The 14,242-nt window shown below is 49.2% G+C and overlaps 3 protein-coding genes across 8 annotated transcripts in view; 2 read left to right on the top strand and 1 right to left on the bottom strand.

The window, feature by feature from the left end:
• The window catches only part of Csp (Cysteine string protein), a 40,323-nt gene extending 31,874 nt beyond the window's left edge, over nt 1-8,449 (top strand). For both annotated transcript variants that reach the window (XM_075671352.1, XM_075671353.1), the window contains one exon: nt 6,554-8,449. In XM_075671352.1, the coding sequence (XP_075527467.1) occupies nt 6,554-6,775 (222 nt within the window). In that variant the 3' untranslated portion in view covers nt 6,776-8,449. The remainder of the gene's footprint in view (nt 1-6,553) is intronic.
• A 69-nt stretch (nt 8,450-8,518) lies between these two features.
• On the bottom strand, nt 8,519-13,731 carry LOC142559744 (glycoprotein-N-acetylgalactosamine 3-beta-galactosyltransferase 1-like). Its single transcript, XM_075671338.1, has 2 exons — nt 12,654-13,731; nt 8,519-9,770 (listed from the first exon to the last, which is right to left on the bottom strand). The coding sequence occupies exons 1-2, from the start codon at nt 13,458-13,460 to the stop codon at nt 9,552-9,554; spliced, it is 1,026 nt and encodes a 341-aa protein (XP_075527453.1). The 5' UTR covers nt 13,461-13,731; the 3' UTR covers nt 8,519-9,551.
• Nucleotides 13,732-13,815: 84 nt separating this feature from the next.
• Nucleotides 13,816-14,242, top strand: part of LOC142559745 (protein YIPF1) — an 81,291-nt gene continuing 80,864 nt past the window's right edge. For all 5 annotated transcript variants that reach the window (XM_075671340.1, XM_075671341.1, XM_075671342.1 and 2 more), the window contains exons 1-2: nt 13,816-13,929; nt 14,144-14,183. In XM_075671340.1, the coding sequence (XP_075527455.1) occupies nt 13,891-13,929; nt 14,144-14,183 (79 nt within the window). In that variant the 5' untranslated portion in view covers nt 13,816-13,890. The remainder of the gene's footprint in view (nt 13,930-14,143; nt 14,184-14,242) is intronic.

Here is a 14,242-nt window from a genome sequence, read left to right as displayed (position 1 = left end):
GTTCACTAGTAGCGACAGAAGAGAACGCGCAGCGCCTACTCGAATCCTGTATTCAAAAACCAAACGAGAGTGTTGCCATGTTTGCAGAAGATATGACCCGCCTTTTCCGCAGGGCAGACCCAGAGATGGCCGAAGAAAAGAAGTTGCGCTTTCTCTTGCACGGAGTGAAGGAGGAACTGTTTGCCGGGCTCGTGAGGAACCCACCGATGACAGTGGCCGAAGTTACCAAGGAGGCTACCGCTATAGAACGGGCACTACAGCAACGGTACCGCCAATATGATCGCAAGAGCTCGCCGGTGAATGCTTTCATTCTACCTGAGAGCTGCAGCACGTCTCTACGTGAAGTCATCCGAGAAATTGTGCGAGAGGAGATCCGGCAGCTCGAGATCTCTCCCATGGCACCAGCGGTGGCTTCTGTCGCTGATATCGTTTGGGAGGAAGTTCGAGAGGCCTTTTCGTCGCCCAACTGGCAGGCGGTGCCGCGACGATTGACCTACGCGGAAGCTGTCTGCCGTCCACCTCCTGCCACTTCGATGCTGCTGACACCGTCGACCACTACGACGGAGCCATCACTGCCACCCCCGACGCCCTATTTTCGACAGTCACAGCCGCCGCAACTATGCCGTATCGCCGCCAGTCGATCGCTGCGCCTCGTTTCTACAGTGAATCCTCTGCCGGCTACCCGCTTTGAAAGACCGATTTGTGGCGCACCGCTGACCGCCGGCCGCTATGCTTTCATTGCGGCGAAGCAGGACATGTTTACCGAGCGTGCCACTACCGCGCAGCTGGGTATCCAAAATTGTCCAGCTGCAGTTACCCTGTGTCTGATGCTGCACGTAGCCGCGACGGAAATTCTACAAACTTTCGGCCAGAAGGTTCAACGACGCCTCGATCGCATTCCCCCTCTCCGGCTCGTTACACTCCACCGACCCGTCGCGATTTTTCTGATGCCTCTAGAGGCAGGTCCCCTAGCCCGCGCCGGGGAAACTAGATGCAGCGACCTCCGGGGGTGAGGTTGCAAACCGTCTAACTTTGCAAGAGCCCCCATCAGCGACGACCGACGACTTTAAAACTTCGACGACTCCACCAACCACACCCCCTGTAAGCGACGCCGTCAGTGCCGATCTTGTTGTTTGCATTGACGGCCACCAAGTGGCCGCTCTCGTCGATACTGGTTCGCATTTTTCGATAATCAGTCAAAAGCTGGCCGACAGGCTGCGAAAAGTGAAGACGCCATGGACCGGGCCCAACATCAGAACTGCCGGTGGCCAGTTGATGACGCTGATTGGAAAATGCACAGCCAGCATAGTAATCGCCGGTGCAACCTTCGTCGCCACCCTCGTCATTCTCTTTGAGTGTTGTATAGAACTTATATTGGGGATGGATTTTTTGAGAGAGTATGGTGCAGTGATTAATGTCCGTGACCTCGTCGTTGCGTTTTCTACGAGTTCAGACAACGTCGACCCCGCGGAACACCAGCAACCCCGCTTACGTATCGCCGACGACGACGTCACGCTTCCGCCGTGAAGCTGTTCCCTCGTGCCTGTAATCTGCGGCAACTTCAACACTGGGACTGGCGTCGCTGAACACATTGACGCACTGGTACTGAGTCAAGGCGTTTCCATCGCCAGGGCCGTAATTAACGTACACGACGGACGTGCTGAACTCCTGCTGATGAATTTTACCAGGGAACGTCGACACATTGTTAAAGGCACGGCTGTTGCTTACTTCGACGAATTTACATCAATACAGGACTGCCTCTCAGTGGAGCACGCGACGTTCACTGGGGCTATGCCTGCCCCTGTGGTCGATATCAGTCCCACCTTATCGCCCGTCGAACGCAGCAGCCTTCTTGTGCTCATCGATGAGTTTAAGAGCTGCTTCTCATCCACGTCACGAGTTAGCCAGACGCCGCTCACTAAGCACCGTATTGACACCGAAGCCGACGCCAGACCAATTCGGCAGAATCCTTATCGTGTAGCACCGAAAGAGCGCGAGGCAATCCAGACACAAGTGAAGACGATGCTTGACGACGGCATTATTCGGCCATCTAAGAGTTCTTGGGCATCGCCTGTCGTATTGGTGAAAAAGAAGGATGGTAGCCTGCGCTTCTGCGTCGACTACCGAAAACTCAACCTGATCACAAAGAAAGACGTTTATCCGCTACCACGTATCGACGATTCTCTGAACAGGCTACGAAACGCACGTTACTTTTCGTCAATGGATTTGAAAAGTGGCTACTGGCAAATAGAAGTTAATGAGAGAGACCGTGAGAAGACCGCTTTTGTTACGCCCGACGGACTTTATGAATTTCAGGTGCTCCCCTTCGGTTTGTGTTCTGCGCCGGCAACGTTTCAATGACTAACGGACACTGTACTCTCAGGCCTCAAATGGCAAACCTGTCTGGTCTACCTCGACGACGTGATTGTTTTCTCCGTAACGTCCGAGGAACACTTAGGAAGACTAAAGATGGTCTTCGAAGCAATATGCTCAGCTGGTCTAACTTTAAAACCTGAAAAGTGCCATTTTGGCTTTGAAGAACTTCAATTTCTCGGTCACATTGTTAGTCGTGAAGGTGTCCGACCTGACCCTGATAAAATATCTGCCGTTGCTAATTTCCCAACGCCATCAGATAAAAAGGCCGTGCGACGTTCTCTGGGCCTTTGCGCCTACTACCGACGGTTTATTGCGGAATTTTCGCGCATCGCATGGCCATTGACCCATCTTACCAGTGAAGATGTCCCCTTTGTGTGGGGTGAAGACCAGCAATGGGCTTTTGATGACCTACGGCAACGGCTGCAGGCGCCTCCCTTCCTCGCAGACTTTGATGAAGACGCTCCTACGATTCTTCATACCGACGCTAGTAATGTCGGCCTCGGCGCAGTGCTTGTACAGCGGCAGGACGGCACCGAAAGAGTGATTGCTTATGCCAGCAGGACGCTATCCAGGACGGAGGCTAACTACTCCACTACAGAAAAAGAATGTCTCGCTCTGGTGTGGGCCGTCCTGAAATTTCGGCCATATTTGTATGGTCGGAGTTTCACCGTTGTCAGTGATCATCATGCACTTTGCTGGCTGACTAATTTAAAAGATCCAGCTGGTCGGCTTGCGCGCTGGAGTCTTCGGCTCCAAGAGTTCGACTTCACTGTTGTATACAAATCGGGGAAACGACACATCGACGCCGACTGCCTTTCACGGTCTCCTGTTGAGACTGCAGTGCACGACGATGATGACGCGGCTTTTCTAGGCGTGCTAGATACTGTGGCTGTTTCATGCCAGCAACGCAAGGACGCAGAACTTGTTCCTTTTTTCGATTACTTAGACGGAAGAACAAGCAACGTGCCGAGGTTATTCGCCAGAGGGCTGCCTTCATTCTGCTTACACCACAACGTTCTCTATAAAAAGAACTTTTCACCTAGTGGCAGCAGCTACCTACTCGTCATTCCCACATCTTTTCACGAAGAAGTCCTACATGCCTGTCACAACGAGCCGACCGCTGGTCACTTAGGCTACACTCGGTCATTGGCAAGAATTAGGCTAAAGTACTATTGGCCGAGACTTGCGTTGATCGTGAAATGTTACATACAGACATGCCTGGATTGCCAGCGCCGCAAAGCCCTACCCGGCAAGCCAGCTGGACTGCTGCGTCCTGTTCAGATACCGCAAGCGCCGTTCGAACAAATTGGCATGGACCTTTTAGGTCCATTTCCACTGTCTACTGCCGTAAATAGATGGATAATCGTCGTCACTGATTATCTTACTCGATACGCCGAAACAGGTGCTATCCGACGTGGAACAGCAGCCGAAGCAGCGCGATTTTTCGTCGAAGCCGTCGTCCTAAGGCATGGCGCTCCCGCAGTGGTCATAACAGACAGAGGATCTGCGTTCACGGCTGCGCCTCTGGATACCGTGTTGCGACTAAGTGGTACCACTCACCGAAAGACCACGGCTTATCATCCCCAAACCAATGGGCTGACAGAATGTATGAATAAGACACTGGCAGACGTGATGAGTATGTACATCGACGTCAACCACAAGAACTGGGACGAGATTTTACCATACGTTACATTTGCGTATAACACGGCTCGCCAAGAGACAACACACGCGACGCCTTTTAACCTCGTTTACGGACGCGAAGTGACAACAATGTTGGACGCAATGCTGCTACACGAGTGCGGTGACGACGAGACTGGTGCCATGGAGTTTACGCAACGCGCAGAGGAAGCCAGGCAGCTTGCGCGTTTGCGAATCCAAGAACGACAGGAATACGATGCCCGACATTACAATCTTCGGCACAGACCCGTTGCATACAACGTCGGTGACCAGGTGTGGGTCTGGACTCCGATTCGTCGGCGGGGGCTGTCTGAGAAGCTCCTGCGAAGATTCTTCGGCCCGTACACAGTTCTGCGCCGCATCAGCGATGTGAATTATGAAGTTGTCCCCGACAGCCATAACTGCTCCAAACGCCGGCGGCATCTGCCCGAGGTTGTGCGCGTGCTTCGTATGAAGCCCTACATTTCCTCGTGACCTCAACTTTGCACCGTCTGTGCACAGCCTTCGGCGGTTCGTGCATCGGGACGATGCCTTTTTTTTTCAGGGGTGGGGGGGAGGGGGCAAATGCCACATCCTATATGGTCGCCGTGGGTATGTGCCAGGCGATGAGAAAGACACTGAAGTGGCGCGCGAGTGGAAAAAACAGTAAGATCTTGATGATGGCTAGTTGGTTCATACTTAGAACTGAGGTGAAACAGCGCGAAAAAGATGAGGACACAAGGAAACAAATACCACAGACAAGCGCTGACTGCCAACTGGAAGTTTATTTGAAATTCACCGGACACTTATACATTCTTCAGCATAGGCACGTGTACATCAGTCGCAAAAACATCTGCAAATCAACATTTTAATCTTTCTTCCAAAAATGTGATTTCTTTTCCCGACAAGGCAAGAGAGGGAGTGCTTACACATTTATCGCCTGCCTTTCTTATATGAAAGGCTTCTACTATTTCCCTTTCCTTCTTACTATTTCCTTTCCCTATGAATTTTGTCTTTTCAAATATGGGGGTGCATTGACACTCGTTACAGTGTCCAGCTAAATGACTCCCATAGCCATTCTTTAGGTTAGTGCTGTGCTGACGAGCTCTTTCATTGAAGCACTGTCCCGTTTGACCTATATAAGATTTCCCACAGCTGAGCGTTATTTGATAGATGACATTGCTCCTGCACTCAGTGAAACGAGTTCTATGATTAGTGGTGCATAGGTGCCTTTCGCGCTTGTTCATGCGATTGCATATCGAGGGCAACTTACACGGGGCACTGAAAACCAAATTAATATTATGTCTATTGGAAACTTTCTTCAGATTGTGAGACAACTTGTGTAGGTATGGCACCATGTGCTCTTGTCTTTTGTCTTTGCTTTCTTCTTGGGAAGCATTAGAACTTCTTTTCTCTTTCTGCAAAATGGCTTCGCATACTGAAGTGATCACAGAACTGGGAAAGCCTGCGTTCTGTAGTCGCGATATCTGATTTAAAAAACTCTGATCGCACTCATGCTCACATGACTTACTAAGTGCTGCCTTAATGCACGTTGTTGCTATGCCTCTCTTAATCAATTTAGAGTGTGCGCTGTCGTAACGCAACAGGGTTTTCTTAGATCCGGGATGATATCCCCAGCATACGTGTGACATTTTATGAGACATTTTTTTATTCTCGGTTTACAATGTAATTTCTGCTAAGTTGGTTGACATGCCTGTAAAGCGAGTGTTTAGATATGTTGACGACTACTTAATTGTTATGAAGAAAGATTCCTGTATGCATTTTCATGACGCGGTTGAAGAAATTTTGAACTTGTTCATCAACTCATCGGGAGGGACTTAAGTTCACGTATGAATTGCCAATTAACAACCGTATTCAGTTTCTAGATATTAACCTCTGTTTTTCTTTGGACGAGCACGTATGCTGGGGATATCATCCCAGATCTAAGAAAACCCTGTTGAGTTACGATAGCGCACACTCTAAATTGATTAAGAGAGGCATAGCAACAACGTGCATTAAGGCAGCACTTATTAAGTCATGTGAGCACGAGTGTCTGAGGGTTGTGAAGGTGTAGTTGATGCCATTCTGAGCTGCTTGGTGATTTTAAGTGATCAAGTTTTGTTTACAGCAGACAGCCACCCAAGGCTGCGTTTATTTCATTAAGCGACAAATATTGGGTGTGAATGCACAAGGTGAGCGCACAAGTTAAGGCTCGGTGACTAACCCACGAGTTGTCTCGTGGGTTAGTCACCATGGGTGGTTACTGGATAGACTAGGAATGAAAGGCACTCTCTTAAATCATCAGATGTGCTCTGGAAAAACATCAAAACAAGGTCACTTTCTTTTGTTGTGGCTGAATTGCAAGGTGTGCAGGCGTAGTCAGAAAACTCCGTTGTTGCTACTCATTCAATTCATGGAGCATGTACCAAGTCGAGGCTACACAGTTTGACATCAGTATCGTGACAGTGTTTGGCACAAAGGGACAGAGAGGAAAGCAATGGGTGTGCCCTGTCGTTTCCAGGAGGAGTATAGCAGCGAAGAAGGCCAGAGCCCAGTGACCACACAGCCTGCGTCCAGTGCCAAGATGGACGCCCCGGGGTCGGTGCCCCTGGCCATGCCTCCTCCACCCTCAGCCACTGACAGCAACCTGAGTGAGACGACCAACCTGAGCACAAGTCAGCACCACACATACATGACGCAGGATGCCACTGCGGCAGCTGTGCCCACCAGCAACCTGCAGTAGGCTCCGTTCCAAAAAGACTCCAGAGACTCCAGTGTCTTTATTTCGCCTTTCGTTCCTTCCTTTCCTTTTTACTCCGTTTCTGAGAACACTTTCCCCCTGCGTGGCGTACGCAGTATATTATAGAGCCTGCTCATTATGGCTTGGGGGGAGGTCATTGACACTGTTGTGCATGGTATCCCCATTTTTTTGTACAATCACATTGCCTCTATTTCTTTATTTTGAGATAATGGTGTGGAAACTTTGCAGTTGTGACGCCACTTGTTATTGCAGTTGCCCAATTGTTTCTTTTAATAGGACAGGACTTTTCTTGTGAAGCATAGCTTGAGCCACCAATATAAATGCACTGTCATTGTTATCTATTTTGAATTGTGAAAACACCAAGTTCTTTACAGCATGCCTGCACACCAGGAGTGTTTCTAATTTTCTGGCCAATAGTTCGGTATGGACGTGTAAATTTCAGAGCAGCTGTCCTTCCGCCTTTTTGTCTACTAGCGTACACACGGTAATGGCATCTGTGCATTCTTTGAGCTGCATGCCATTCCTGCAGGCATCCTTGTGATGCTCTTGGGGAAGAATTGGGAGTCGTGTAGTAGTACCCCATATAGGTGGGTCTCTTAGTGAAACAATGTATATTGCAAGTGGTGTGTGTTCAGTCAGCTACGGTTACTGCTGGCTTCTGGGTTCAATACTGAGCCATGGTTATGTGAGTTGCATGTGCTCTGTAGACAGTGAAGCACAGTCATCTTACCCACATGTCCTGCTGGTGATTGCTTTGCATTGAGGAGCCCATCCCCAGAACTCGGCCTGCAAGTGTGGATCTCTTGCTGCACATCACTTGCACGCTCCCCATGTTGTGGCTGCACACATTATTTGTGTGCTTAGTTGTGCCCCACCATCTTGCTGGTGCTTTGTTTGTAACCCTTTGCACACCTGCTACACTGGCCTGGCCACAAGGCGTTCAGGTCTGGTGCATTCTAGGGTGTTGAATGCTGACCACTGGGGCAGCATCTGCTGCATCTGATGCTTGTAGCAGTACGATTTTCTGGTGAGCTGTGCACAGCTTCTTTCATTAACTTCCAGCACTGCCTGCACCACAAACTATTATTTTCATTTACGCTATGCCAGGAGAGTCCAGGTATTGTCATAACCTGCCTCCTTACATTATTTTGGGCATAACTTTACATTTTCTAATACAATGCCTCAGAACCGTGTTCCATACGCAGCAAGCACATACTACAGAGCAATGAGCGCCAAAAAGTGCAGAGAAACAACTAATGTGGGCAGCACAGCACTTTGCATGTAATCTTGGGAATGCACCAGTTCTGCAATGCCTGATACGCCATCGGAGGCAGGTGTTGCAGCCCCTTTTATGTTCGAATGTTGTGAACAGTGAGGCTGTCATACCAGTGTTAGGTCGCCTCTATACTGCATTGCTTGGCTAGATGGGCAACTAGCGAGCCAGCTGCAGATGTTTCCAGTGCAGCAGGTTGTGCCAGGAATTTTGAGGGTGAGAAAGGTCCCTTCCATGCTGAATGCAGACGAGCAACTCCTACAGCTGCCACCTGTTCTTTGTCCCAGTGAAGACACAAAGGCCTTTTCTGTGTGAGTGTATGTGAAGCAGCAGTACTTACCTGTCGGTACTGTGTAGCCGATTAAAAAATACTTGGGTGCTTCTCTCGTGTGACGTTTTCATTTTTCTCAAAAACAGCGGTGGTGGAAGGTAAAAATGCAGAACTCCCTTGGTAAGGCACTACTTCAATGTATTTCACAACAGCCAACCATTCACTCCTACACACGGAGGCCAATATGTCCAGTGAAGAGACCCAGCTGAGAGGGGTGCTGCATTGGATTACAACCATATGCTTCTGTGCCAATTCCAGATTTCGCATTGTGCAATGCCAAAATGTAAAGGAGAAACAAAAACAAAGGAGAAACAGCACGATGTTACAAAAAGGCATGGAGAAAGGAAACAATATAGGAGAGCCCCCAATGCTCCTCATCATTCCTCCCCCCCCCCCCTTTGTCAGTGCTAGCTAGCCTTCACCCAATCGTGTTCTGCCACCATGCTGTGCAACAAAGCTTGTGTCAAAATGATTGGAGGACATGCTGTCAAAGGAAAAATTCTGGGAAGTCTTATAGCATTCTACATGCTAGCTTGGTGCAAGATGCGGAGGCACACGCTCGCTGATTGCTGACAATGATTGTATGTGCATTTGCTCGTATTGCTGGGTGACCCAAGATGTGGTTGCTACAACACTGCTGTCTGGACCACCCGTCTCAATGCTCCTTTGCGACAAAGATGCATGACCTCTGCTGCACTTTCTCCAATGAAATAGATATTGCCAGGGCATCTCCTAAGCTTTTCTTCCTCCATGTAAAAAAAAAAGAAAGGGCAACACTTACATGTGCATTAAGTTTTCGATTAGGGGGCGCAAGAACTAGGGGCCACAGTACTACGCATGTGCAGTACTGCCGCCCCCTAGTTGCATACACAAGCTGCTTGCGTCCCCTAATCTAAAACTCTAATGACAATTTACAAGACATCACAGTTCGCAAAAATTTTTACACTAAATATTTTTGAGCTCTGTGTGGTTTCCATGCACATCACATGTATTTCTAACCTGGCTAAGCTTGCATGTGTGACTACATAGACATTTACAGTGCTGAGCAATCGGTCATCAAAATAAGGCACAACTTAGCAGAGGAGTTATGCATGAACATCAAATGAGGCAAGAACTGTTGTATCCTGCAATCACTTTTTAGCACAGCACTGCCTTCAGAAGGTGCCAGCAATGATTCCATATGGCTTGACAAAGGCTTTTCCCCTGAGAAGGCTCGCAAGCTCCATGGGGGCATTGGCAGGTGGACTGCTGGTTGGGGAAAGACCACCTTCAGACCCAACATGTAGCCCGTACACAAGGTATTCAAGCAGGAACATGTCCACCGGGTTCACTCCGTGAAAGGTGATTGCATGCTGGCTGCAGCAGCGTCCCCCCTGCAATGACAAACAATATTGTGGTGCTCTGCAACTACCTTTCATTACACATTCATTGATCAAATTTGTGGCATTACATGGAGCAAATACTAGTAAGAAATAATTGGTTATCTGGAGCATAGCGCTCGGTAGAGTATCTAAATTTATTTCTTTAAAGGCCCCCATTTTGGGGAGTGTTACATAAGGGGTGTGACTACATTTCAAATAAGAGAAAACAAAAGGCGAAGATTATTTAACATTGAGGAAGATCAGTTGTGCGTTCTTGGAAAGCAGATGATGTAGCGATGGAGATGACGTCATAGGGTAGGCCGTTCCAGTCTGCACCTGCTCTAGAAAATAATGAAGCAGAAAACTTAGTAGTGTGCGATGGCAAACGGTGCGGTAGGATATGCATGCTGCGGCTGTAATATACAGTGCTTGATTGAGAGAAAAATAAACGTGAAAAATGGAGAGGCCAGCAATGCGACGACAGGAGGGGAGCAGTAGACTGGATTGTGCTTTCAAAGATGAAGTACTGACGTCCTATGAATATGAGGAATGAATGAATCGGGCGGCATGATTTTGAACAGCTTCTAATGCTGTGATTAGAAGCACTTGATATGGGTGTTTCGTACGATGCTGAAATAATGTTATTAATATGGGCGCATCATGGTAAATTGGAAGAGAGGGTGACTCCTAGATATTTATGAATCAATACTTTGCTTAGTGTGTGACATACAATTTGTATGGTGTATAATCATGCATACAGATGACTCCACCATGGTTAGGCATCTAGCTGACAAAAGCTTAACATTTGAAGGCATGCAAGGATACACAATAGATGCTAACATCTATTGTCATTCCTCTCTCTAAAGAGGAGGAAAGAACTTTATGGTGTGCCCTGCGAGTTGGTGGGGAGGGCCAAAGGCCCCGCCTAGAAATTGCCGTCTGAGAATCGCTGACTATCACGGTTGCGTTAGTCTGAGCTGCTGCGAGCGCTATGGCTATTTCTTCAGCTATCTCGTTATTTGTGGTGCGTATCGTCGCGCACGTCTTGCACCGTTTCTCCCTATCGATTACGGCTGCTGTAAACCCCCGTCTGCGACTGTATCGAGCCGCGTCTACGAACACGGCGTCCTTGTCGCTGCCGAATTAATTCTGTATTTGCTTCGCTCTGTTCTTTCTTCTGTCCTTATTGTGTTCTGGGTGCATGTTCTTTGGTAAGGGAGGTATTACCAATCTTTCCTTCGTATCTCTCGGGATGTCCACCTTGACACCATGCTGTGTGTGGTAACCTATGTCTTATCTCTCTAGGATGTGTCTGCCTGCTCTAGTCTTTGAGAGGCGTTCATATTGTGCCGTACATTGCGCTTCAATGAGCTCATCTATAGTGTTGTGTAGGCCTAATTGCAGCAACTTGTCCGTGCTGGTGCTGATCGGTAGTCCTATGGCTAGTTTGTATATTTTCCGAATGAGGCATTCTAGTTTGATCTTTAGCGCGACCTGCCATTTTAAGTACGGCACTACGTACACTATTCTACTTATTACGAAGGCCTGTATTAACCTGATTGTGTTTTCTTCTTTCATACCGCTATGTTTATTTGTTATCCTTCTGATTAGCCTCATGATTTGCGCTACAGTTCCCTCCAGTCTTCTGAGGGTTTCTCCGTTGTTGCCCTTAGCTTCAATGAGGAGCCCCAATACCCTGATCCTATCGACCTTGGGTATGGGTTTTCCATCGGCCGCCTTTAACTGTATCTCCTCTCTATGGGTGAGCTCTTCCCTGTAGTTGCCTGGTTTGCGACCTGTGCGAGTCGGTCTGTACAATAACAGCTCCGATTTCTCTGCCGAGCATGTTAGCCCTGTCCCTTCTAGATATTTTTCTATTGTTTCGACCGCTGTTTGAAGCGTCTGTTCTATCTGCCCGTCACTTCCGTTTCTCACCCATAGGGTGATATCGTCTGCGTATAAGGTACGATTTAGACCCTCGATTTCTTGTAGCTTGGCTGGCAGCCCGATTAGAGCCAGATTGAATAGCATCGGTGATAAGACCGAGCCCTGTGGCGTACCTGCGCTGCCTATCTCGATATCCTCAGAAACTAGGTCCGCTATCGTGATCTTTGCCTTTCTACCAGTTAAAAAATTGCGTACATAATCGTACGTGCGTTTTCCCAGTCCTAGTTCGCCTACCCTATCTAGTATCGTTGCATGTGTTACGTTATCGAAGGCCTTTTTTAGGTCCAAACCGAGAATTGCCTTTGTCGATCTGCCCGAATCGTCTATGATCTTATGTTTTAGTTGTAACAGAGCGTCCTGCGCTGAGAGGTTTCTCCTGAATCCTATCATTGTGGGCGGGAGCGCGTCACAGTCTTCGAGGTAGGTGGTTATCCTCGCTAGGACCACGTGCTCCATGAGTTTCCCCGCGCAAGAAGTGAGAGATATGGGTCTCAAGTGCTCAATTTGCAGTCGCTTGCCCGGCATTTTTTTTTTTTTTTTTGCGCGTCATTACAATGTCCATGTGTTGCAAGAAATTACTGTTATGCATAGGTTACTGGTTCTTAAAATGTGTACCGCCATAATTGCAATTCAAATAATGACAGTTTTAAATCAAAGAAAAATTACGTCCAATTGCTTGGAATGCGTCTTGATCTGTGGTCATTTACAATCGTACTAAAACGCAATCTCTATGCTCATGGTAGTTCTCAGTCTGGGAATTATTATGGCGACGGAACAACAGTAACGCTATGCCTAGCAGTTATTTTTCTAGTAATTCTCGGTGTAAGGAGCTCATTAACTAATGTGCCGAACTAAAAGTACAGTGTTTGCTGTCAATATACTTGTAAGTAGGACATCAAAAGAGGTTGAAGCGGCCGCTGTGAAAGCGCGTCGTGCTTGCCCGTCTACCTCGGGGCTGCGGAAGAGGCTTGAGCGCCGGTGTGGGTGGCCGTACGCCACGGATCCGGGCACTATCATCTCCTCGACGGCGAACGGGTTGAAACGGCCCCGGAGCAACGGGTCACGCGTGTCCACCGGGGCGCCGTGCAGCGCGGCGGCCACCGCCCGCTCGAGCTCCTCGGACGACGCTGCAGCACGGCAGCGATGGCGCAGCGCCTGCACGGCGCCCTCGCTGAGCGCGACGCCGGCCGCTAGCGCGTTGTAAAAGGCGGATCCCCATCGCACGGGGTGGCCCAGGTAGTGGATGTCGCTGGCGTTCAGTGGGGCCACGTAGAAGCGCAGGTTCTCCACCACGGCGAACGCCTCGTCGTCCACGAGCAGCAGCCAGCGGAACGAGCCGCTGTGCTTGGCCACGACACGCGTGAAGAGCGCGCACGCGCCACCAGACACCCGCTCGACGGGCACGTGCGGGTCCGACAGGCCCCCGAAGAACACTGCCCGGTTACAGCGGCGGCTCCACGTGTTGAGCACCGAGCGCGCCTGCTGCGCGGAAGTGGCGCGGACCAAACAGAGCACGGGCACGCGTTCGTACAGCAGGCGTGCCTCGCTGGTGGCCCCGCTGCCCGCGCGCTCCATACCCAAGTTGGACAGCCAGCTCTGGTAGCTGGCCGACCGCAGTAGTCCATATCTGGCTGGCGGTGTAGCCAGCTGCTCGCTGCTCTCGAGAATCTCTCGATACTGCAGCACGATCACTGCCAGCAGTGAGCCCGACACGGAGGCGACGAGGAAAGCGGCGACACGGACAAGGCCGTGCATGGGGCCTGTCGGGGCTTTCAGTGCACTCGGTGTAAACAAAATACATTCCCTTTAAAGGTCCTTTGTTCCACCACGCACTGAAGGAGAGGTCGCATTGAAAGCCGCACCCACTCGCGACTCCACAACCTGTCTACACTCACAACTGAAAAAACAAACTACATCCGAAGGGCGGTGCGACATCCCACCACGCGAAAACTACCGCCGTTTTTTTACAGTCGTTTCTGCCGACGATCCGAGGCAGCGCAAACAACCGCAGCACTATTGTAAGTGTTCAAAAATCAATTTAAGCGTTTTAAAGCTTTATATATGCTAATTTAAAACGTATTTTGCGTTGGAGCTAATGAATTAGCGCTACACCCTTACCTGCGTTCATTACGTACCAGCATGCGTAGTACGTATAATACAGCGCTGGTAGACGTGCACATTAAAAATGGCTGCTCCCATAACGGCAAAAATTATCGACTTTGATGTAAGGTGATTTTCGTCATATTTAAAAGCAGCATTCAATTGTATGAATACTATCAGGGATTAATAAGGTGCTCACAATTGCTTAGGATGACCTCTTATTAAGCGTGGTGTTTTCTTACCGCGCGCGCTAACCGCCCTAACTGTGCCGGTTGTAATCTCACTTTCGTTGTTGCCTTCACGGCCTGGAATACAAACTTCAATTTGTGCGATTTCAGGGCGACCAAAGCGAAGCACAAGCAAACCTGCAGTTCCAAGGTAAGCAGGGAAAACATCCATCAACGCTTTGCGTATCATGCTCATGTTCCGATGTGTTT

This window comes from Dermacentor variabilis, chromosome 10, assembly GCF_050947875.1.
Source record: "Dermacentor variabilis isolate Ectoservices chromosome 10, ASM5094787v1, whole genome shotgun sequence".
Lineage (NCBI taxonomy): Eukaryota > Metazoa > Arthropoda > Arachnida > Ixodida > Ixodidae > Dermacentor > Dermacentor variabilis.
The sequence above is the reverse complement of the archived record's forward strand: the minus strand, read 5'-3'. Positions and strand labels throughout refer to the sequence as shown.

What these genes read in the sequence shown, in the direction of transcription:
- LOC142559744 (XM_075671338.1), bottom strand. Translation starts at nt 13,460, where the DNA reads ATGCACGGCCTTGTCCGTGTCGCCGCTTTCCTCGTCGCCTCCGTGTCG. An exon ending in GCCTCTTCCGCAGCCCCGAG is followed by an intron (nt 9,771 to 12,653) that starts GTAGACGGGCAA and finishes TTGTCATTGCAG; the next exon opens with GGGGGACGCTGCTGCAGCCA.